This window comes from Musca vetustissima, unplaced genomic scaffold (genome assembly GCF_032173495.1).
Source record: "Musca vetustissima isolate MV318-11 ecotype Yass unplaced genomic scaffold, APGP_CSIRO_Mvet_v1 utg9719, whole genome shotgun sequence".
NCBI lineage: Eukaryota > Metazoa > Arthropoda > Insecta > Diptera > Muscidae > Musca > Musca vetustissima.
Window position 1 is genome coordinate 120,825 of NW_026874252.1, and position 25,415 is coordinate 146,239.

At 34.3% G+C, this 25,415-nt stretch overlaps 1 protein-coding gene across 1 annotated transcript; it reads right to left on the reverse strand.

The window, feature by feature from the left end:
• Positions 1-9,991: 9,991 nt before the first annotated feature.
• On the reverse strand, positions 9,992-24,725 carry LOC133332109 (adenylate cyclase type 9). The gene is made up of 4 exons (XM_061540493.1): positions 24,451-24,725; positions 14,203-15,345; positions 14,032-14,132; positions 9,992-13,185 (listed from the first exon to the last, which is right to left on the reverse strand). The coding sequence occupies exons 1-4, from the start codon at positions 24,696-24,698 to the stop codon at positions 9,992-9,994; spliced, it is 4,686 nt and encodes a 1,561-aa protein (XP_061396477.1). The 5' UTR covers positions 24,699-24,725.
• Positions 24,726-25,415: the final 690 nt, after the last annotated feature.

The following is a 25,415-nucleotide window of genomic DNA, read 5'->3' on the forward strand; positions in this document are numbered from 1 at the left end:
AGAAAAACTCGACCGATCAAGGAACAAAATACGTCATTCTTGTAAACCGAACAAACACAGTGTCAACTTTGTTAACATTTAAGAAAAAATAATAGATATTTTAATTTTATTAAAATACAGTGACACAGATAGACGGAATACATTTGTAAATCGATTCCAAATTGTCTGAAACGGATATGGTCCCAAGAAACCTAGGTTCTAAAAACAATATTTCAATAAGGCACATTTTCGCCGTGGAAAAACCACAAGGCTCATAGTAGAAAAACTCGACCGATCTCAGGAACAAAATACCTCATTCTAGGCTCAATCCAATACGCTAGGCAAAATTTTTTGTAAGCCGAACAAAGATAGTGTCAACTTTGTTAACATTTCAGAAAAAATAATCAAAACTTTAATTTTATTTAAATACAGAGACACAGATAGACGGAATACATTTGTAAATCGAAATTGTCTGACGCGAATATGGTCCAAAGAAACCTAGGGTCTAAAAACAATATTTCAAAAATGCACATTTTTCGCCGTAGCAAAGCCATAAGGCTGATGGTAGAAAAACTCGACCGATCAGGAACAAAATATCTCATTCTAGGCTCAATCCAATGGGCTAGGCAAAATTTCTTGTAAGCCAAACACAGTGTCAACTTTGGTAATATTTAAGAAAAAATAATCGATATTTTAATTTTATTTAAATACAAACACATAAAATAGATGTAAATTTGTAAATTTACCTAAAATTGCATAAAGTGAATAGGGTCCAAAGAAACCTAGGGTGTAAAAACAATATTTCAATAAGGCACATTTTTCGCCGTAGCAAAGCCATAAGACCGATATCAGGAACAAAATACCTCATTCTAGGCTCAATCCAATACGCTAGGCAAAATTTCTTGTAAGCCGAACAAACACAGTGTCTACTTTGTTAATATTTAAGAAAAAAATAATCGATATTTTAAATATCTTCGAACTTTCACAAAATGCTAATTTGCTCTTATATAACATAAGCGTATATATGTATTGCCAATATGGAATAAAACTTAACATTTCCCTCTAACGATTTGTGTAAAAATTTTGAAAATCGGTTAAGTAGTCGCTGAGTTATTTGCATTTGAAGTCAATCATCTTCCGAAATATACCAACTGTTCGGTGTTGGGCGCCTATTACCTCAAAATGAAAAACAACACACAAAAATCGTACTTCATGCGGGTGATTTTGTCAGTGTTGCCAATCATTGCTCGAAATCTTATGCACATCTAAAGCATATTTTTAGGCGCAACAAAACGCTCAATTATTTGGGAATATGCGGTTGAATTTGTCAGTGTTGCCAATCATTTGGGAAATCTCATGCATATCTAAAGCATATTTTCAGGCGCAACGAAATGCTCAATGCAAACTGGGAACAAAGAAAAATATTTTAAATATGATAAAACGTGAATTCGAAAAAAAATAAATTGTTAACAAATACTATATGAATGGTTTAAAATATTGTGTTTGGAATAAACAAAATAAGCCATATTGCTTTAATAAGCGATATGACGTAGCCGCGCCATAGGGATAAGTTTCTCTTGCAGATATTTTTTTTTGTGATATTGCTAAATTACTTTTTTTAATTTTTACTTACCTTTTAATTCAAATCCACTCAATTAAAAAGTCAAACACATTTTGTTTTTTTGTAATGACATTCAAAATATATTTGATGGATGTTTTCAAATGTTTATATTTTTTCATTTCGTGTCTCTAATATTTTATTTTATTTTTTTATTGTATAATTTTTTTTCGTGTTATTTCCTGTTCTTTTGAAAATGATTTGTTTTCATTTTCTTGATGATTAACAATGTTTGTTTTTTATTTATAAATAAATTTTGTATATATTTTGAAACAGTATTTTTTTGTTCATATATCAATTTTCTGGGTTGTGATTTTTACTATATGTAACATTTTAATGGATCAAATAATAGTTATTTGGGTGTGTGTGTTTTGTTATATTTGGCTAATTACTAACATTTATAGAAATCTGTATATAATATATAGAAATTTATATATATAAATATAAAAATGTAATTTATTAACAATTTGTTTTATTTATTTTTATTAAAACTTAACAAAGTTTTTTAAATTACAAATAAAAATTAGAAGGGAAGTTTTTTTTTTTTTCTATTAAAAAATTGGTAAGAAACTAGCATGGGTTTTTTTGGAAAGGAAAATTTTAATATTTTTTACAATAATTATTATTTTTTCATATTTATATTTATTTACATAAATGACAAGAAATTGCATAGTTATAAAAATTATTCAAATAATTGATTATAATAATAAAAATCATAAAAATTAAAAAAAAAATAGAAAATTAAATAAAATATTTACAAGTATTTTTTTAACATAATTAAATATATACAAAATTGGATTTAACATTTTTTTCAAATTTAAAAAAAATATATAAAAAATAATTTTTAAAATAAAAAAAATTATATATAAAAATATATTTTGTGTATATATATTTTCTGAATTAAAATATAAAAAGTATATTTTTGTACATATTTCTTATAAAAAAATGTCTAATTTATATAACTTGTTTTTTTTTTTTTAATTGAAAAAATATTTTGTATGATTTTAATTAAAAAAAATATTTATTTTTCTGCAAACATTTTTTAAATTTAAAAAAAATATATGTTTTGTCCATATTTTTTTTAATATATGCAAAATCGTATCCCCCTATTCCGTATGTCGTCGTCGTTTCTTTGTCCACATCACTTCGAAATTGATTTGGAATTCCCATGGTCTATAAATAAAGTCTCCCTGGGTGACCAGCTGGTCTTCCTGACATTTGAATTGAGAAAAAACACCTGTTTTCCGATTAAGATTGCTACCTTGGTGACGTTATTAATAGATCTTGGGTATTCCCATGGCCTCTAAATAAGGTCACCCAGGGAGACAAGCTGGAAATCGATACCTCTCAAGTATGCTGTCAAAAATCATTATTGTGAATTCCATTATGAAAACGTAAACAAAGTCGAATTTTTTTGACATTAGACTTGAGAAAAAACGGCTGTTTTCCGATTATGATTGTTACTTGGTGACCTTATTCATAGATCTTGGGTATTCCCATGGCCTATAAATAGGTCACCCAGGGAGACCAGCTGAAAATCGAAACCTCTCAAGTTTGCTGTCAAAAAGCATTATTGTGAATTGACTTCCATTATGAAAACGTAAAGAAAGTCGATTTTTTGTGACATTAGACTTGAGAAAAAACAGCTGTTACGATTGCTACTTTGGTGACCTTATTCATAGATCTTGGGTATTCCGTAACACTCATGCGACGATGTCGACTATTTATCGATAATATCAACAAAACAAAAACCACATCTCTAAAAATTATATTCAGCTGTTTATTTTGTTTGATATTTTGGCTTAAGTTGGTTTTAGGGGTATACCTCAAATTTTTCTGAAATTTTACCACAGGTAGATCTCGTCACCCTGATGACGAAAATATACGACATTCATGGGAGAAGTTCGTACTTCTCGAGATATGGGCCTCTGACGTTGCGGAATTCATATGCTCGCTCATAACAGCGTCATTTATGGACCGATGATGTTAATATTGACGGTTATTAAGAATAGCATGTTTAAAATGTTCAATCGTGTAGCCGAATTTTCCATTTGTCATAGACAGTCGTCCAAGAATGGTTATTGAAAAAAAGAAATAGTTGAAAATAATTGATTTCCGCCTGTCCATAGGAGAATGTCCTAAATCACTGGCCGAAGGCCTGCTATTTTGAATAATTTATAATTAAAACGAATTTATGTATGCGAAAATATAATGTGTACGCTTTGCAACCATACCAATATTACCTTCATAGGTCTATAAATGACGAAATTATGAACGAAGGAATTTCGGAACTTCAAGTGCCTTTATTTCGGGATGTTTGGCTTCTCCCATGAAAATCATAACTTTTCGTTATCAGGGAGACGAGACCTACGTGTGGTAAAAATGTCATCCGAGTTGAGCTTCTAAACTCATATTGTTCCCTTTTTAGTATATATGTTCATAGAATTGCTTTTTGAGTCGATTTATGCACCTTGCTCCGTTCAGCAAGTTACAGGTCACCTTTATGATCCGAATGGAATAAAATTTGGTATACTCCATCCGAAAGAGACGAAACTTTATTTGGCACAAAGACGAGCCCAATTGATATTGGTCAAAATAGGTTCAGATTTATATATAGATCCCATATATTTTTCTTTGTTTATTTACACCTAATTTTGCAATACGCATTGAATAGATTCTATAATGATGTATCCTGTTCTTGTACGGCCATGGTTTCTTTTTAATTTCTTTAAAAAAAATTGTTCCAACACTTGAGTCGTCAACTAAAACAATAACGAAGAAATCTTCGACATCGTCGTCGTCACATTTTGTTACGGAATACCAAAAAATGTTCAATAGTTATCGATAAAAGTCGACAACGACATAGGGAATACCATGATGCAATAATAAGGTGATGTATCACAACAAAAACCTTTGTTTTTATCTCGATTATCTGTCAAATTTTTCCATATAATATTTCAAATGGTTGGCAACACTGCACATCGAATTCAAGTAGAAATTGCCCACTTTGACAGTTAATCAAGACATCAGCTGCGCTAAATGGACTACCCATTCATTGTACCATGGGGAATACCAATTTGCAAAAGACGACTCTCTACGTCGTCGTTTTGTGTCGACGACGACATACGGAATAGGGGTGATTATTTTTTTAATTACATTTTTTTATATATACGTACAAAAATATAACATTTTTGATTTATTCATCATAAAAAAATAATTGTATTAAAAAAATTTACAAATATATATTTTTTTTTAATTTAAAAAAAAAATATGTATATATACACAAGTATATTTTTATATTTTTAATAAAACAAAACATACACACTATATTATTATTAAATATATTTTTTACATTTTTAATTTTATTTGTAACATAGCTTTTATTTTATTTAAATATATATATATATATATATTATTTTAAAAATTACAATAAAAAAAAAACTCATTTTTAATACACATACTTAAAAAATTATATAAAAATTTCCTTAAAAGTATTTTTTTTTAGTTTATATAGATAGGTCACAGAAAATATTACAAAAAAATTAAATCACTTTCTTTATATATATATAGTTCAACACTTGTTTCTAACAATTTACATTTAAAAAATTAAATAATAGATTTTTTTTACAATATATCATAATTAGTAAATATATATATTTATATAAAATTTTTTCAAAGAGTGTAACAGTTTGGGTTTTTTTTCATTTGTGTAGACATAGAATAAATAAAATAGTATTTTTATTTCTTATAATAATATTTCTTTTATATATATATTTTAAAAATATATTCTTGTATAGATATATATAGTTATTTTTAATTTGTTTTATGTATAAATAATTATTATTTTTGTTTGTTTGGTTTTTTAAAACAGTTTTCAACTTGAGTTCGTTTCTTTTTCATGTGTGTGTGTGTGAAATTATGTTGTTGTATATAATTGTTTGAGCTTATTTTTGCTTTGTTGCTTTATTTTTTTATTATTTATTATATATTTTTAATAAATATAAATATATATTTTTGTGTATATGAATGTTAACAGTTTGTAGATTACAAATTTTAAAAATTGTTGTAAGAATTCGAAAAAATGAAACATTTTCATTCATAATTACGTCTGTGATTTCGAATCACAAAAAGTTTGTAGACAGCTGATTGTTCCATCAATTGTTCTACTTCATCTATCTGACAGCTGATTGAACCATCAGCTTAACCTATATTATTGAATCCACTTAACAGCTGATTACAGCATCAGCTGTTCTGCTTGATCTAGTTTTTAGATCTGTTGCATATTTAATTTTCACAATTATTGTTTTTTTTTTTTATAATCCGAAATAAACATTTTCAACATCTTACAACAATTTATAAAATTTTAATCATTCGCATTTTTGGACCTTAAATTGTTATGTTTTTTTATTTTCCATTAAGTCAAACAGAATAATAACTAATGGATCTTGTGCAATAGATTTTGCTTTCATGTAAATGTTTTTCAAATATTTTTTGTATATTTTGTGTTCTATTCATAATAAATATTATTAATAATATTATAATATAATAAAATATTATTAAATATTTCTTATATTTCTTTTATATTTTCTGCTATATGACACTTATATAAAAATAATGCTGTTTTACTTTTAATAAAAAATGTTATTATTTGCTATAAATTTTGTCAGGTTTTCATAATATTTTTTATATTTTTCTCAGGTTTTTAAATTTTAATATTTTAACGGCAAGATGAGTACAAAAATAAAAATGTGTAATAAGTTATGAATATTTGCATTTTATAAACTGTTTGTTCATTTATAACGAATATTTTAATTTAATATTCCAGTGTTTTTCATTTCGTGTTCTATTTCTTGTTTAAAAACTGTTATTTTTATTTATGGGTATTAGGTACGTTTTTAAAAAAAATCCTTGTAATTTGTGGTCCTTTTTTATTGGGTAGATCTGCGTATGGCAATTTGTTAAATCTGTGCAGGATGTTATGTTAATATGACAATATTTAACATATTAAATTCATTTTAAAATGCTAATATTAAGTTCAGTTACTTTATTTTGACGTTGACTGTAATTTTTCATCTTAACAATTCAGTTACTTTCTTTTGATGTTAACTGTAATTTTTCATCATAACAATTGTAGGGATTTATAGATCGATGTCGTGCATAATCAATTAACGACATATCGGAGAGTTAATGAGTTCTTTTTACTCTTTTTAGTTCATTTTGTTTATTTTCAAAATTGGATTTCGAGTGTTAACTGTACGTGCAATTATGAATAAGTTGTCAGCTATTATAAAAATACAGTTTGCCACAACCTGCTTCAATTCCAAGGTATATGACTAGATTAAGACAATCGATACTGATAAAGTTCTAAATCCGTTCAAAACATTTCAATACTGATTGCATTACAAAAATAAAAATGATCTATACATTGTAGAGTCCTTAATCCAGATAGAACTCAAATATGAACACTATAAGAAAACAGCTGATCTTCATGATCGATTTATACTTTTGCTGCGCAAGTTCAAAAAAATGTTATTAAAGATATTCCAATTTATAAACAAGTCCGAATTTATGTTGGACAATTTAAATTGTCTCAATTCTGTAGTTTGTATGTGTGAGAGTGGTTTAATAGTCGAACTAAATCATGCTTTAACTGTGGGGTAACTTGAGAATAGGAAAAATACAACTCTGTTGTCAAGACTTATTGACATCGAAATTTTAATTAATAATTTTAGAAGTAAAACTCAACGATTAATAATGGCGAAATATTAAATGAAATGAGACTCTGTTCCAGAACCTACAAAAAGCTTGTATTAATTGTTAAAATTGTTTTCGATTTCAAAATCAGCACTGGTCGAATTTAAATGTTTGCTCGTGGTTCGGTTAACTATTGCATTACTCTGAGCTTGGTTCTTGTGACTTTTTGGTGTCAAAACTGCGAAGCTACTCTTTGATGATAACATAAATATTTTTCTTTTGTAAAGAGACAATCATTCATCGGCATTATTAGCAAAATAATCCATTCGATGTATTCATTAAAACAATTGAACTGAAACCCTTAGTTCTCGAACAAACTAGTGAAATTAGAGTGGAATGAACTTCGGAATGAACTGTACTAGAAACGGGTTTTTCATTCATCTAGTTTCTTTTGCTAATGTCGTTAGAGTGGAACGAACTAGTTTCAAGGGACTATTTCGAATGAACTGTACTAGGAACAATTCTTTCGTCAAGTTTCTTTTACTAAAATCATTCCTTTTTGCTTTAGAGCTTTTGAACTATAATGAACTATGAAACAAAACTGAATGGCCTAATTCCTTTTGCGAAGCGAATCGCTTTATGAACGAGATTACCCAATTCTGAAAAAATAGAGAAAAAACACTCTACTATTCGTCCACACAAAACCTGATAAAACTATTCAAGTTTTCATAAAAAAATCGAAAATTATTTTAATAAATATGTGATTCTTACAGGTTCTAGACTCCTTTTTTCAACATTCCTGGATTATTTTTCGAATAAAAATAATGCTTGGGCAAAATTTGACTTGTGGATTATTGTTTATAACGATTCGTTTATTCTATTGATTTGTCAAAACTGTTAAAAATTAATTTCCGCCTGTACCGACTAATCTAAACTTAACTGAAGACCGATTTCGAGATTGACAACATTGCACTTCGAATTTAAGTGACAGCTAATCTGATAATCAGCTGCGCTTTATGGAGTATTAGTATTTATTGTGCCAACTATTATGTAATAATAAGGTGGATGCATCAAAACAAAATCATCTGTTTTTTATTCGACCATCTGTCAAAATTTATGTAGTAATATTTATCATGGTTGCCAACACTGCACGTCGAATTCATGCAGAAAGTATGCACATTGACAGTTAATCGGATAGTCAGTTCCGCTATATGCAAATTTAAGGAGATGTATCAAAACAAAAACTTTTGTTGTTTACCCGACCATCTGTCAAATTTTATCTAGTAATATTTCTCATGGTTGGCAATTCAAGTTGACTTACGCACATTGACAGTTAATCGAATCGTCAGCTGTGCTAAATGAATTACATATTTATTGTATCATGGTTGGGATAGTACATGATGCTATAATAAGGTGATGCATTAAAACAAAATCGTTTGCTTTTGTCTCGACCATCTGTCAAATTTTTCCATATAATATTTCACATGGTTGGCAACACTGCATATCGAATTCATGTAGAAAATACACACTTTGACAGTTAATAAAGTCATCAGCTGCACTAAATAGACTACCATGCATGACGCAATAATAAGGTGATGTATCACAACAACAACCTTTGTTTTTGTCTCGATTATCTGTCAAAATTTTCCATATAATATTTCAAATGGTTGGCAACACCGCATAACGCATTCAAGTAGAAATTACCCACTTTGACAGTTAATCAAGACATCAGCTGCGCTAAATGGACTACCTATTCATTATGCCATGCTACCATGGTTACGATAGTATATGCTAATTAACCGATTAGTCGCAATTCAACCTACGTATCCCTATTCATAATATAAAGTATACACACGTCCAGTTTGCCGGGCGTATTTACACTGAAGTGTTTTATGACAAATTGTGGCTTATGTTGTCATTTCCTTGGTATATATGTCTAATTTCGTAAGAAAAGTTTGGTGTAAATGTACGCTTAGGTTTTTGGTCCTGTGCTAGTTTTTGTCTGCCATTGATTAAGAATTCATGAATTCACTGTTGTTGGAAAGTCAGTAGCCGATAAAAAATTTGACAGTTCAAACACATAGTGCTTACAACTTTTTTGAGAATCGAATAGCAAATTGCATGAAAATATCTGAAATATATGTTAATTATCAAAAATATAAAAATGTTACTTAAAGAAATGCATCTTGTATTATTCAAAATAAAATGTTTAAAATTGTGATTTAAAATATTTAAAACTGTAACTTGTAGTATGCTGGTCATTGAATCAGCTGACGAAAAGAACAGCTGTCCGTATTTCACATTTTAACTGGAAAAATGTCTCTAGTGACAGCTTCTAAGATGTCAATGTGACATTCTCAATTCGCTTCTATGTATCTGAAATTTTCTTTCTAACGAACGATCAATTGCAAGGCCTAATAATAAGTTCATCCAGGGAGACCTGCTGGATATAAGCTACCTCTAAAATTTGCTTTCAAAAACCGAATTGACTTCCAGTGTACATTTTTTAGACTTGAGATAAAACAGTTGACTTTCGCTTATTATTTTTAATAGATCTTGATCAATTCCAATATTTAGCTTCTTCAGCATTTATTTACTCTCTCTCCCTCTCTTTTATGCACATTTTTCCATCAATGTCTTTCTCAATTTTAGCTCAGAGAATTTTAAATGTCTCTCTTAATTTTCCATCGCTTACCTGCCTTAACTACCATTTGCATTTTTGATCTCACCCAATAATGAGGCACCACCATGATGATCCGTATCCACTTCATCCAGATCATCATCGTCACCGACCAAATCCGGTTTACGTTGTGTGAACAGAAACACTTCCATATTATCTTTACCCTTCACATAAACACTACCTCGCGGCTCAAATTCATATTTTGCTTCCAAAAATTGTAGACAATCTTTACCCACCTGGATACGATTCGAAACGCCGGTAGAGTCCATGCGTGATGCCACATTGACGGCATCACCCCAGATGTCGTAATGGAGTTTACTGGTGCCAATGACACCGGCGGTAACATCTCCCACATTAAAGCCAATACGCAAAATTAAATTAAATTCCAACAGATCTTTGTTGAAGGCGTCGACCACACCTTGCATGGCTATGGAGAATTCCATAAGGGCGTGAATGTGTTCATTGCCATCACCACGATGTTTGGGATCTAGGCCACTGGCGGCCATAAAAGTGGAACCAATTGTCTTGATTTTTTCCACACATTTAAATTCGGGCCTCGAGAGTAGCTCATCAAAATCGCCAATGAGTTCGTTGAGTACCCGCAGATATTCCTTGCCACCCAAATAACTTTCATCATACATTTCATTAAAATTTACAATGGAGGCGAAAATAATGCCCACATTGTGATGATTTTCCGAATATTTGGCGGTATTTTTTAAATGTTCCGCCACATGTTTGGGTATAATGTTGTGTAGCAACATATCGGCTTGATTTTTCATATTTTGTACGCGGATTTTATCCTGATTGGCCACAGCATTGCCATAGAATGTCAAACGATAGCCAATTTCAAATTCACGATTTAGAAACCAGACGAGTACCAAGATAAGGAAGAGATCCAAATAGATCTCCACATGATAGTCTTGGAACCATTTTATTTCTTCTATAATGTAATTCAAAGCAGCCTTGGAATTAATAGGGATGTGGGTTACATTCAGTAAGGCTTCAGAGGCTTCATGGGCATCGGTGCGATTCGAGTAGACCAGTAGCTGGGATACGGCAATGCCGATAAAACACATGGCTGCCATAAAGGCTAAAATATTCCGCATCCAACAGTTCAGTTGGGTGAAATTACAAAAATGCACGATGCAAACGAATATCAGGAACCCATAATGATATTCAAAAGCCTCCAATTCATTTAGATCCAATAGCAGGAAATTGGCTATAATCAGAATCACCGGCATGGCCATGAGAACGGCCAGGCAGATATGCCAAGGATACCAGCTGGAAATGGCCTCGAATATACGATCCGCACACGATTCGGAATTTGTTATTTTCGAACGAGTATGTGACGATTGCCGCCGACACATTTGCCGGGTAAAAAGAAACAAGGCAAAGACCTGTATTGCCGTAAAGCACGTGAACAAGGAGACCCATAATCGGAAACTTGGAGTCATGGTGTTGGGGGTAATCAAAAACAGCGATATCGAGATACACAAATATACCGCCAGACCCACAAAGATGTCAATGTAGGTGTTATACCGTGGTGTGGCCAACGTCGGAGGTCCTTCCGTTTCATTTTCATTGCCAAACCGATGGGCCTTCGAACGAAAATCTCGCTCCATCTGCCGTGACTTAAAATACAAACTAAATCTCCTCAGCGGAGGCTTGACTAGATAACTCCTTTGGGATTTGGCATTATCGCGAACACAGCGTATCAGCTGAAGATCCGATTGTTTGCGTAATTGTTGTAAACAAGCGGCCAGCGGATCAGCAATCTGACCCGTTGAGCCGGGATGTGAAGATGGCAAGGGAGGTAGTGGCACATGAGGTAAAGTTTGTGCATCGCCCAGATTGGAGATGCTGGAAGTGGAGCTTGTAAAATAGCCCGATACCCTGTGGGTACTAATGGCGGTCTGGTTGAGGGCATAGATCTGTTGCTGTATGGAAGATCTGCGGGAATTACTTTTGATGCCGGAATCTTTGCGGGAGGTGGCCGAGGGACATATGCTCAAGCCATCGGGCCAAATGCTGGAGTTACGTGAGTGTGTGGGTGGGGCGGCAGGTGTGGAGATTCCCGGTACAATGAGCGGCTGGCAGGGATTATTTCCCGCACCTCCTCCGCCACCAGATGGCGTTAAAGCCACTCCTGCTGATGCCAAGGCAGCTGCTGCTCCCTCCGCCTTATTTGTCGTCAAGGTGGCTGCCCTGGGTCTCGGCAAAGGAGAAGTTTCTGATTGTCCACTACGGCCACACTGCGAACGATAACTGCCCGAGCGGCCAAACGGCGAAATATCACTTCTCGACTGGCTAATATACGAACGTATATCAATGATGTCATCGAACATGGAATATTGGCCGGGTGAACAACAGCTGGCATCTGGCGAACGATTAACACTTGAGCAGATCGCCGTTGAGGTGGCCACATGATGCAGCATGGGTTTTTGTGGTATCTCCAACATGTTCGGATTCGATTTGGTATTTTCAATTACCACCGGTAGTTGTTGATAGCCATTTGGTTCGATAAAGGCCACCGATTCTTCATTCGATCCCGTCGCCGTTGCCGTTGTCGGCGTCTTTGGTCCATTACTCATTAAACTAATACTAACATCGGTACTGGTAGACTTGTCCTGCATTTTCGTTTTCTCCTCGAATTTCTTTAAAAATCTCGGCACCTTCCATACCTTCAGGCGTATCTTCGGTCGTGCCGCAGCTGCCGAGGAACCATTTGCCAAATGCCTTGATTTTCCATTGGCCGTGGGCAAAATCTCCTCATTACCCACCTCATTTGGATCGTTTTCCGAATCTAAACTACCCGGTAGACTTTTGGTTGTAATTATAATCTTTGGTCTTTCACGGCACACTATGACGGGTGGTATACCCGCTGCAGCGGGATGGATGATACCACGTTCGATATCACATTCGCGTGATTGTGATTTTTTACGCAGCTTCATACTCAACGATGTCAGTCTTGGTCGTATCGAAAGGACTGGTGAAGGATTGAGGGAGGATGACAGCTGACCCACCGGAGATGCAGGGGGTACATTTGGATGTATTACCGATATATTGGTAGCACTGTGTGATAGAGATCCGGTTTGTCCCTGTATGCCGGGTAACATGAGATGGCTGCCGTTCGAGTTGACATGAATGCTGGGGCAGATGCTATTCGTTCGGGAGATATCTTTTCTGCGGCCCACCACAAAGTAGGTTCGATGGCCTGGAAGAGAAGAGAGGCATGAGAATGGTTAATTTTAAGGTTTCTGAAAATATTATTCGGCTTTTTGAACCGGTTAATCGGTTCAGCATATTGAATTACAGAAGAAAATATAAAAAATAAATTCGGAATAGGATTCGGTTATTTTATAACCGGTTATTCGATTTCTTGTAATCGGTTACTCGGGTTTCGGATTAATAATCTTAAAAATAAGAATGTTATATGTTAATATTTAATTTATTTGATTTTTTGGCCGGCATTCGGTTATTTTATAACCAGTTATTCGGTTTTCTGTAACCGGTTAATCTTTTTTCGACTAAAAATTTTAAAAATAGGAATGTTATATGGTAATATTTAATTTATTGGATTTTCTGACCGACATTCGGTTATTTGATAACCGGTTATTTGGCATTCTGTAACCGGTTACTCGGTTTTCGGACTAAAATATGTAAATATAAAAATGCTATATTTTAAGATTTAATTTATTGGATTTTCGGATATTTTATAACAAGTTATTCGGTTTTCTGTAAGCGGTTACTCGTTTCTCGGACTAAAACCTCTAAAAATAAGAATGTTATAAGTTGGAATTTAATTTATTGGATTTTCTGACCATCATTCGGTTATTTTATAACCGGTTATTCGGTTTTTTATAACCGATTACCCGGTTTTCGGAGTAATAATTTAAAAAATATTAATTTTATATGATGGTATTTAATTTATTTGATTTTCTGACCAGCATTAGGTTATTTTATAACCGGTTATTCGGTTTTCTGCAACCGGTTATTCAGTTTTCTGTAACCGGTTACTCGGTTTCGGACTAAACATTTTAAAAATATGTATGTTACTTACCAAAAACCTCTTCCCCCTCATCCAGATAGTAAGCTTCCCCCAGAAAACTGGCCGTTACCTCGGATATATGGACTTGTTCGGGTTTACCTGTTGATTCCATTCTGCAATAAAAAAAATATTTATATTGGAGTCAAATAAAAAATGTTTCATATTCCAAACCCGGTTACTTACTTATTTGCCAATGATACATCATTACTCCAAACATCGAATTTAACCCGGCGCGTTCCGACAATACCACACAAAACGGTGCCGGTGTGGACACCAACTCGCATCTTAACACCTTCATGGCGTTGAGCATCAAATGTTCGCATCGCATCAATCATACCTAAACCCATCTCCACACAACATATCGCATGATCCGGTCGGGGTTCTGGGCACCCCGATACACAATAATAACAATCACCCAATGTGGAGATTTTTTCGCAACCATTAAAGGTACACAGGCTATCGAAACGTTCAAAGAGATCATTAAGAATTTCCACCAACTGCTCGGCGGTTTTTGTCGAAGACATCCGAGTGAAACCGACAATATCAGCGAAGAGGATACTGACATTATCCATGCTATGCATATGGAAGGGACGAAATAACGATTTGACATCATTGGAGGGTCTTGGTCGCATATAGTGGGATTCCGGCTTTATACTACCATCGTTGTTACCATCAATGCCACCTTCGTTGAGCAGCATATCCGCCACCTTGGGTGGCATAACGGAATGTATCATTTTCTCCTTCAATTGCTTCTCCATTTCCAACTGCCGTCTGACTAGGAGATTCTGACCGACCTTCATAAATGTACCACGCATACGAACTAAATTCATTACCAATACATGTAAGCCCACCAGGTGGACACAAAAATGGCATAGAATTCGTAGGACGAGAATTTTATAACTAAAATCTTCTTGAGCTCCATGTACAGCATTTCCGGCCACCACAATGTGGGTAACCACTTCGAAGAGTACGGTGTAGGTTATGGCTATTAGGGCGCTAAGCCACAGTGTCATTGGCAAGGCGGTATAGATGAGCAGGACAATTTCCAGACATATGGCAAAATGTCCCAGGGGACTAAAAGCCCTTCCCGTATAGGTAAGAAATGCTAGGGAGGTGGCACACAGGAGTGCGGCGGTTAGGGCTGATGTGACAACATGATTTGCCCTATACATATCCCAGTGGGTAAAACACATGGCCATGATTGTTATTAGCGATAGCAGTGAAAAGGAACTTGATATAGGACGCCAAAAATCTTCGGAACCACCATCGACAAGGAAATACAGGAACCATGCCAGCGAACAGAGTAGAATGTAGGAGAGGGCAAATCTGGAAAGAGAGGGAGAACGAAAGAGAACAAATATTAAAATTAATTTTTCAAATTTTTATCAAGGCCTAACACAAGTCGTTGATTTTTAAAAAAAAAAATGTTAGGTGTGCATTTTTAAAAATATTTTTATTGGCCTACCATAAAGGGTGACGAGGGGATGATAGATACAGTAGAACTTCGATAATTCGTACCTCGATAATTCGTAATCTTCGATAATTCGTAACAAACTATCGGTCCCTTGAAAAAATCTCGATATTTCGTAAAATTTACACGCATTTTGGTCCCCTCGAAAAACCTCGATATTCGTATTTTTTATTTTAACCTCGTTAATTCGTAAACTCGATCATTCGTAATCTTCGATAATTCGTAAAAATTTGCTGATCCCTTGAATTACGAATTATCGAAGTTCTACTGTACCAAGAAACGGCTCTGATTGGCTTTAACATCTCAATTGTGGACACTGACCTCCCCGCGGTGTCACCTGGAGTAGCTATTTTCATCACCCGTTGAAATAGTGAGCTAATATGTGCCGCAAGTTCAACCATAAGAACTATAAACAAATGGGTTGAGGCGCCGGGTTAGTTGCCCACACTCGGAAAACCCCTCCTACTATGAAAAAGGAAAGAAAATGAAAACAAAACCCCCCTAATGTTGACGACCCCCGCAAACGTATAAAGGACAACGATCTGCGAACCTGCACTTGGAATGTGCGCACGTTGTACAGAACAGGCGCAGTTTTCGCTTTGGCGGAAACTGCGATATTATTGCCTTACAGGAAATGCGATGGAAAGGGACTGGCGTAAGTAAATCAGATGATTACGCCCTATATTATAGCTGCCCTGTATATTTGCGCCCATGCTTCGACCGAAGATAAAGATGAACAGACTAACGACATATTTTACGAGCGCCTAGAAACAGCATATGACCATTGCCCTTGCCATGACATTAAAATTCTGCTAGGAGATTTTAATGCAAAAATCGGAAGGGAAAATATCTGTGGCGCCACCGTCGGAAAATTCAGCCTCAATGAAGAAACATCAGACAACGGCATGAGGTTGATTGACTTCGCGGCAACAAAAAATACGGCAGCACCAGATTCAAGAATCTCGATATACACAAGGCCACTTGGATTTCTCCCGATCGAACAACGAGAAATCAAATCGATCATGTTGTGATAGACGGAAGGCATTCATCCAGTATTTTAGACGTATGATCTATCCGAGGAGCGAATATCGATTCGGACTATTACCTTTTGGCAGCCAAGGTACGCACCCGTCTTAATGTAGCAGCAAAGGTGCGATCTAATGTAGCACGGAAATTTGACGTCGAAAAGCTGGAAACACAACCGATAGCAAAAGCCTACTCAACTTACCCAACTGCTTGACGAAAGCACCCCTTGCCCCGATAATAATATAGAAACACAGTGGCAGAGAATTGCCCACGCCCTACAAACTGCAGCAAAAGCAACAAAGACCACCATCAAGAAATCCGTTGTACGATCAGAAGTGTCGTAATGCTACTGATGTGAAAAACGCAGCGTATAGGGCAGCCCTGCGAATAGTAATACGATGGAGAACTATCGGGAGAGAGGAGAACCGTGTTTTCAGAAAAAAGAAGAAAGAACAAGAAAAAAGTGAGCGTGAGCAAATCGAGATGTGCAGGAGTCAGAATGAAGTACAGAAATGTAACAACTAGTAAAATACCAAACCGAAGGTTTTGATGCAGGCACATCCTCCTAGAGATAAAGAAGGAAACCTAGTGACAGATACAGACAGCGTGTTTAGGATCTGGAAGGAGCATTTTGAAAAGCTTCTGGTGTCAAATAGTGGCGGTGAAGAAGATACCCCAGAACCAATAAGAGATTATGGTATAGAGTGTATACCACCTAGCCAAGATGAAGTCAGAATAGCAATCAATCGGCTGAAGAATAAGCAGCAGGTGCCGATGGCTTACAAGCCGAACTATTCAAGACTGGTGGTCAGATGCTGGTAAGGAGAATGTACCAGCTGATTAGTACAATTTGGCTAGAAAAATGCATGCCCAATGATTGGAACCTCAGCATCCTGGGTCCCGTGCACAAAAAAGGAGACAAGACGATATGTGCCAACTATAGAGGAATTAGCCTTCTTCGCATCGCATATAAAGTGCATTCCAGTGTGCTGTGTGAACGATTGAAGCCAATGACATTATTGGACCATACCAATGCGGCTTCAGACCTGGCAAATCCACCATTGACCAGATTTTCACTCTGTGCAAAATCCTGGAAAACACTCACCAAAAACACATCAACACATACCACCTATTCGTCGTCTATAAAGCCGCATTCGACTGCCCTATCCTTTCAGACGTCTTTAAAGCCACGTCTACGTACGCCATTCCTGCAAAATTAATACGGCTATGCAGGACAACTTTAAGTGGCACAAGGTCAGAAGTTAACGTCGGAAAGGACATATCGGAGCCCTTCAATACTGAACGAGGATTCAGACAAGGTGACAGTTTGTCGTGTGATCTTTTTAACATCCTGCTAGAAAAGGTCATATGAGACGCAAAGGTGAACAGAAATGGCACTCTGTACACCAAACAACACATGTTACTCGCCTACGCCGATGACATCGATATAATGGGTCGAACATTGCGAGCGGTAACAGCCACCTTTGAACAAATTCGGTAGGAGTCTGCCGAATTGGGTCTGGCAGTAAACGACGAGAAGACCAAGCTGATGTTATCAACGCGCAAGACGTCCAGTAGAATCGGACCAACTGTGGAACTTGAGAACTACTGCTTCGAGGTAGTTAAATATTTTATATACCTTGGTGACATCAGTCTTGAAATTCGGAGAAGGATTGTGATGGCCAACAGATGAAGCACGGGTACTTGCGCAAGCAGATGAGGAAGCTCCTGGGGTGTTTGAAAGAAAAATTCTCCGAAAGATCTACGGGCCTATCTGCGTCGACGGTGAATATCGGCGTCGAATGAACCACGAGCTTTACAATTTATACGCGGACATCGACATAGTCAGTCGTATTGTAAGTACCATAAGGCGTAGATTTAAAAAAATATATTTTTTCTTGGCCTACCATAAGGCGTGGATTTTTAAAGATTTTTTTCTTGGCCTACAATAAGGCGTGGATTTTTAAAGAATATTTTTTCTTGGCCTACCATAAGGCGTGGATTTTTAAAGAATAGTTTTTCTTGACCTACCATAAGGCGTGGATTTTTAAAGAATAGTTTTTCTTGACCTACCATAAGGCGTGGATTTTTAAAGAATAGTTTTTCTTGACCTACCATAAGGCGTGGATTTTTAAAGAATAGTTTTTCTTGACCTACCATAAGGCGTGGATTTTTAAAGAATAGTTTTTCTTGACCTACCATAAGTCGTGGATTTTTAAAGAATAGTTTTTCTTGACCTACCATAAGTCGTGGATTTTTAAAGAATAGTTTTTCTTGACCTACCATAAGGCGTGGATTTTTAAAGAATAGTTTTTCTTGACCTATTAAATTGATTTTAAATGTTTCATTTTAATATTATTAAACTTAAGTATCATCATAACCTATTTAATGAGAAAACCAGTAACTCAAATGGTGTCTAAAGAAATAATCCTCCATAATGAGCGATTCGGAGACGTGACAGAAGTTGAAATTATAAAATATTAAAAAAAGTTAACTGTCACCATAAAAATGTCTACTCGTGTCGATCATTAGTTATTTGCAGTAATCTAAACTAATTTCCTCCGCCTCACCACCAGCACCATCACCACAGAAACTTATTATTGCTAATTAGCAGCAATTAAAAGTTTTCCACAGAGTATCAGAGAATTTAATAAGAAAAAAAAATAAATGCTGTAAAATAAGTTGAAGGGGGGGGGGAAGAATAAGAAAAACATTTTTTTTAAGATTTTCTTAAGATTAAATGTTAATAAGGAAAAACGAGTAACTAAGGGAGTATTAACTGTTCAGGTTGGTGTTGGTGACACCATTAACTAAGTGGTAAACCTATTTACCAACTAACCATCATTATTGGCACACAAGATGTGGGGGGAGAAGTAATGTGGTAAATTAATGCTTGACCATCATACCACAATGTTGCTAATTATCGGAAGTTGCAAGGTAAGGCAGGTAGTATAAGAAACCCCTCAAAGAGAACTGGAAGCAGGAATGGCAGAGGGAAACGCCATGAGGACAAAGCCATCACTACGTAGAAGCTCGGTTAAGGGGAGGGCGAATAAGTTTGGCCTTCAGAACACAAAGAAAATATTTCTCAATGAGAAATATTGTCTTCCTGGAAGGTGGCAAAAATCTGGGGGTCAAACTAATCGAATTCCAAAGTAAATATCCCTATACCTTATTTCAAATTTTTAACGCGTCTTAAATAATTTGTAAAGCTTTAATCCAAACAATATGAACTAATTACTGTTCATTCGCCATGAGTCGATGTGTAATTACATTCACCATTTATTTGCCACCTCTGATTAATTTCCCATGATACGTTTTTTGCTGCTGCTGTTGTTGTTGTCTGAAGTCTGGAAATGGCGACACATTTTTTCCAGAGCCTATTTGCCAATTGCTAACCTGGGGGATATTTTCTGTCTGTATGTTAAGCTTTAATTGTAAATACATGTTGGGTAATTAACTTAAAATGCTATTGTCTGTGTGTGTGCGGATACTATGAGGAACAGTGGGAGATAGTTCTAAAGGGGAAAATATTAATTCCCACAACAAATTTTTTTCAAGGTCTTATAATAGGCGTGGAATTTTTCAAGGCGTGTATTTTTAAAGAATATTTTTTCAAGACCTACCACAAGGCGTGGATTTTTTAAAGAATATTTTTTCAAGGCCTACCACAAGGCGTGGATTTTTTAAAGAATATTTTTTCAAGGCCTACCACAAGGCGTGGATTTTTAAAGATTAGTTTTTCAAGGCCTACCACAAGGCGTGGATTTTTAAAGATTAGTTTTTCAAGGCCTACCACAAGGCGTGGATTTTTTAAAGAATATTTTTTCAAGGCCTACCACAAGGCGTGGATTTTTTAAAGAATATTTTTTCAAGGCCTACCACAAGGCGTGGATTTTTTAAAGAATATTTTTTCAAGGCCTACCACAAGGAGTGGATTTTTTAAAGAATATTTTTTCAAGGCCTACCACAAGGCGTGGATTTTTTAAAGAATATTTTTTCAAGGCCTACCACAAGGCGTGGATTTTTTAAAGAATATTTTTTCAAGGCCTACCACAAGGCGTGGATTTTTTAAAGAATATTTTTTCAAGGCCTACCACAAGGCGTGGATTTTTTAAAGAATATTTTTTCAAGGCCTACCACAAGGCGTGGATTTTTTAAAGAATATTTTTTCAAGGCCTACCACAAGGCGTGGATTTTTTAAAGAATATTTTTTCAAGGCCTACCACAAGGCGTGTATATTTAAAGAATATTTTTTTCAAGGTCTACCACAGGGTGCGGATTTTTAAAGAATATTTTTTTTAAGGCCTACCACAGGGCGCGGATTTTTAAAGGCCTACCACAGGGCGCGGATTTTTAAAGATTAGTTTTTCAAGGCCTACCACAGGGCGTGGATAAGTTCCATTTTTTCCATTTGCTCTAAACATAAAACTTGTACAATATTCCTGGCATATGTTTAACTCCCCAGGCGGCCAAAAACCAAACAACTATAAACATGACTATATAGACACACATTTACAACACATTCCTAACATATGTCTATATGTATGTGTGTATTTATTCCCTATATGTATTTGTGCTCTGTACACAGTACTTTAATAAGTAATGTTTTTTCTCTCTCTCTCTCGTTTGGTTCCTGTTAACTTTATGACTTAACTTTTTGCATTATAATGCATATTGTTGTGCCATTGTCGTCGTCCTAGTGATAGTTAGAGGTGTTTACCGTAGGATAGTTAGATCGTTATTTTACGTGAACATTGTACTTAAACATGTTGGTAATATGGACATGTCTACTTGGGGCTGGTTTATGCTTTAAATTCTTAATAGGTTAACACAGAAAGTACCATAAAATACTCGTACTATTTTGTTGAGGTAGTGTTGCAATGTTAACCATTAAAGAAATGGGTTGATTTTGTTGTTTCAGTTTTCTACCTTTCCAATGTTGGTTGGTGTGAATTGGTGGCAACGACCTCCCGGGTGGTTTGCGAAATAAAGGAAAATTACAAAAGGAAATGAAGGCAAACAAGAAAAACTGTATTGTTGTTGCAGTAAGTACGGTTAGTGGGATATTAAAGTTTGTTAATTTAAATTTAATGGATCGTTGGCAGTGTTTTTTAAACTAAAATTGTATAGAGATCATGATAAAAATATCTAAGAAACATACTTTCTGAGTATTCTATTCTATAGAATTATTTTGACTCTATAATTTAATATAACTTTCTATTCCTTACCTTAATTCTAATTATTTATTTGCAATATTTTGCATTAAAAATCCAAAGATTCTCCTATTGCGTATACAGTTTGTCAATACGTATACGCATACATGACCCCAATATGGTGTGAATTAGTTTTCTCTCAATATGTGACTATTTAGAGGGTTCCTATAGAGACTTCTTATATATTGAAGGACTTCTAGAATCATTCTAAAAAAGAATGAATAATATGAAATGGTTTTTAATGTATTAAAGACATGTAAATATAAAATAACACAGGCAAACCTTCTATAGATATTTCTCTCTAAATAGAAAAAAATTCAGATATGAAATTTTTAAGAATATATCTGCAAGGTATTCCACAAGTTGTACATTTTTAAAGATTATTTTTTCAAGGGATACTAAAGCGGTGAATTTTTAAACAGCATTTTTCCGTTGTGGATTTTTTAGAACATTTGTTCGATGTATATAAAATGGGATTTTTTTTAATATGTGTTGAAGATCTATTTGGGATATTTGGTTCGATTTTTAATAATATTTGATTAAGGCATACTACAAGCATGGATTATTAAAGAATACGTTAGCTAAAATGCAAAAAGGCGTAACTAACAAAAGCATAATTGTGTAGGAGAAGCATAAACTGTTTTGAATGAAAACTATAAACATGTCATGTGAAATGAAAAAGTATGCCCGGCAGGGTGATATTGCATATGACGAATAATAGACTATAAGTTTTTTTTTAACAAATTTAGTTATTTAGTTTAATGGCAGTCATCATTAATGGCAGCCTTTTTGCGTTTATCAAATAAACCCACTTGTAGTTGGATAATTATACACTCAGATTTATGGCTAAGTATAATTATCCATTAAAAATTTCTGAAATTTGTATTATGGTTTACATAATCCGTTTTTAGAAATGTCGGTATAGGTCCCCTTTTTTGTATGTTCCCTATATTTTCATTTCTAGTACCTGTCAGTATATCTATGGTGGAGGGTATCCAAAGTTCGCCCCGACCGAACATACCGCTTTCTCACTTGTTTTTTTATTATATTTATTATCAACATATTTCATGATTGTGTACACTACTTGTCAATACTTATACGCCCCAATGTCTTTACTATGATTTGAAATGTACGTCTCTTAATACAAAACGATGTGGAGGTCTCCTATAGGAAAAAACTAATAGAAGTTTTCTATATAATGAAGAGTTTCTTATGGCATTCTTATACTAGGTATATCATTGTCAATACTTATACGCAACAATGTCCCAAATAGGGTTTGAAATTTATTCGTCTTAACAGATGAGAAGGTTCCCATAGAAAAAAAATAGAGGCCTTCCTATAAATAATCTAGAATTTGAAAATGCTTTGAAAAAATTTAAAGAAAAAATATGACAATTAAATCTTCTATAGGTATTACTCTCTGAATGGAATAGTTTTCAGAGTACTCCTAAGATTTGATATATATATATATATAAGGAAAATGTTGAGAAAAATTTTGTAAGACCCGAAATTTTCAATTTGGCACATCGTAATGAATTAGGTATATAATGATGTGTGTTAAGTTTCCTGAAAATCGGTTCAGATTTAGATATTGCTCCAATATATGTTTTATTATATATTTTTTCTTCCGATATTATGTAAATTGTGCACTAAAGACCCAAATATTGTCCGATTGCTACACAATTTTGTACTGTACTGTAGTTAATATAAGTTAATCTCTGGCAAGTCTCGTTGAAATCGGTTTATATTTAGATATAGCTTCTATATCTGACCAAATGAAAAAATTAGTATAGGTTGCAGAATGACATTTTACTGTTGAATATACCCAAAGTGGTGAAGGGTATCATATAGTCGGCCCCGTCCGACTTTACTACTTTCCTTACTGGTTAAGCATATCAAGGGCTATCAAAGGAGTGGATTTTCAAAAGTCTACTGAAGTTGGGATTCCTTAAGTATATTTTTTAGGTCTGTCAGAAGGCGTGGCTTTGTTAAGAATAGGTCTGCCATAAGGCGTGCTGTGATTTGCATTGATAATTAAAACCAAAACCCAAATTGCGTATACTTGTTGTCAATACTTATACGCACCAGTGCCCTTAGTAATGTTTGAAACTATCTTCTTTATATAAAAGATAATATAGAGACTTAGAAAATAAAGTAGAAAAAATATAGGACAAATGAGACTTTCTATATACTGACGGGTTTCTATAGTACCTCTTGTTTAGATCGAAGCTGTTGTAAATTCTTCAATGTATTAAAAACTTGTACACATAAAATAGAAAAATTAATCTTCTACAGATATTCTTCTTTAAGTCGAAATTTTTTAGAGAACTTATATAAATATAATATACCATTAAGGTCGCGATATATATAATATATCATTTTAAGGTCGCGATATTGAACATATGTGTTATAGGTAAACAAATCTTTTAGAAGCGTTCTACAGATTCACGAATTTTTGGTGCTTTATAGGCAGCAAAAATTGTCTACATCTTTAAAGCAAAGATGGTATTCAATAAAAAGGCTTCCCAAGTTTTCTATTGAAATCAAAGATCAATCGTCACAATGAAAACGTCTCAGCAACGCATCTTTGCTATTCATTCAAAATTATTGGAATTTGCAAAAAATAATGCGGACATTTTTGGGTGACTATTTTTTCCCTGACAAGTTCCGGTATTGGAATGTAAATAAATAAAATCTTCCATTTTATTTCGTACTCACCGATATCTCATTCGTATATGTGAAAATACACTGGTCTGGAATTGTCCCTCAAGCACGGCCGAATCGAATTTCGGATCTAGCCATGAATTAGAGGCGGCACGTTCAAATGCAACGGGTAACATGACGCTGCAACAGGAATGACGACGACCCGTTTGACTTAAATAGGTTTGTATGTGGGGTGCTAAAACGATTTGTATGTCATCGGTGGAATTGTTACGACTGTCATTGGCTAAAACGCCGGGTGGCATGGCGGTGAAGCTGACTGATTGTCGACGCGACTGTAACGAACAAAGAGAGAGAATAAGTTAGAAATAATTTATAAGATGTTAAGAATTAAATAAAACACTGAAAATATTGCGGGACATTTAGAGACTATCAGGATAGTTAGGTATGCGATGATTCAGGGACAAGGATTAATTTTTTAATTACAGAAATCAATATTGAAAATTATTTCTTTAAACGAATTTTGAATTTTGGGTGGAATATTTATTAGTGATTTTTTATTTATTCTCTCTTATTTATTATTAATTAAAATTTAATTATCTAATTCTGAAATGTTCTTGCATTTCCTTCTTGAATATCTTTTCCACAATAAAAATCAATCAAATCCCTCCTAAAAGTATACTATATTGTATGTATTTCTATTTCTCCACTGATGCGTATACTTTACGCCAGCACTGATACGCTAGCCATTGCAATTGTATATCCGCTTTCATTGAATGGTTTCAATATCCAACACGTTAAATACATCCGACAATGGCTATTTAAAAGAATTTCCTGCACAGAATACGAAATTTAGCTTTAAGTGATTTTTCTAATTTCCTTTTTGAATGCGAGGGGAATTTTTTAATTTTGCTTTGACCTCATCATTCGGTCTGCATTCCTTTTCGCAAAACGAAAAAAAATCCCCATTCATTTATTGTAGTAGCATTCAATTAATTGCACTTAGCACCACTTGTAGTGTG

Excerpts from the sequence above, each read along its gene's own strand:
- LOC133332109 (XM_061540493.1), bottom strand. The coding sequence starts at position 24,698 with ATGCCACCCGGCGTTTTAGCCAATGACAGTCGTAACAATTCCACCGAT. Across the intron at positions 14,133-14,202 it reads GATGTATCATTGGCAAATAA|AATGGAATCAACAGGTAAAC; the intron begins GTAAGTAACCGG and ends TTTTTATTGCAG. Across the intron at positions 13,186-14,031 it reads TGAGGGGGAAGAGGTTTTTG|GCCATCGAACCTACTTTGTG; the intron begins GTAAGTAACATA and ends CTTCTCTTCCAG.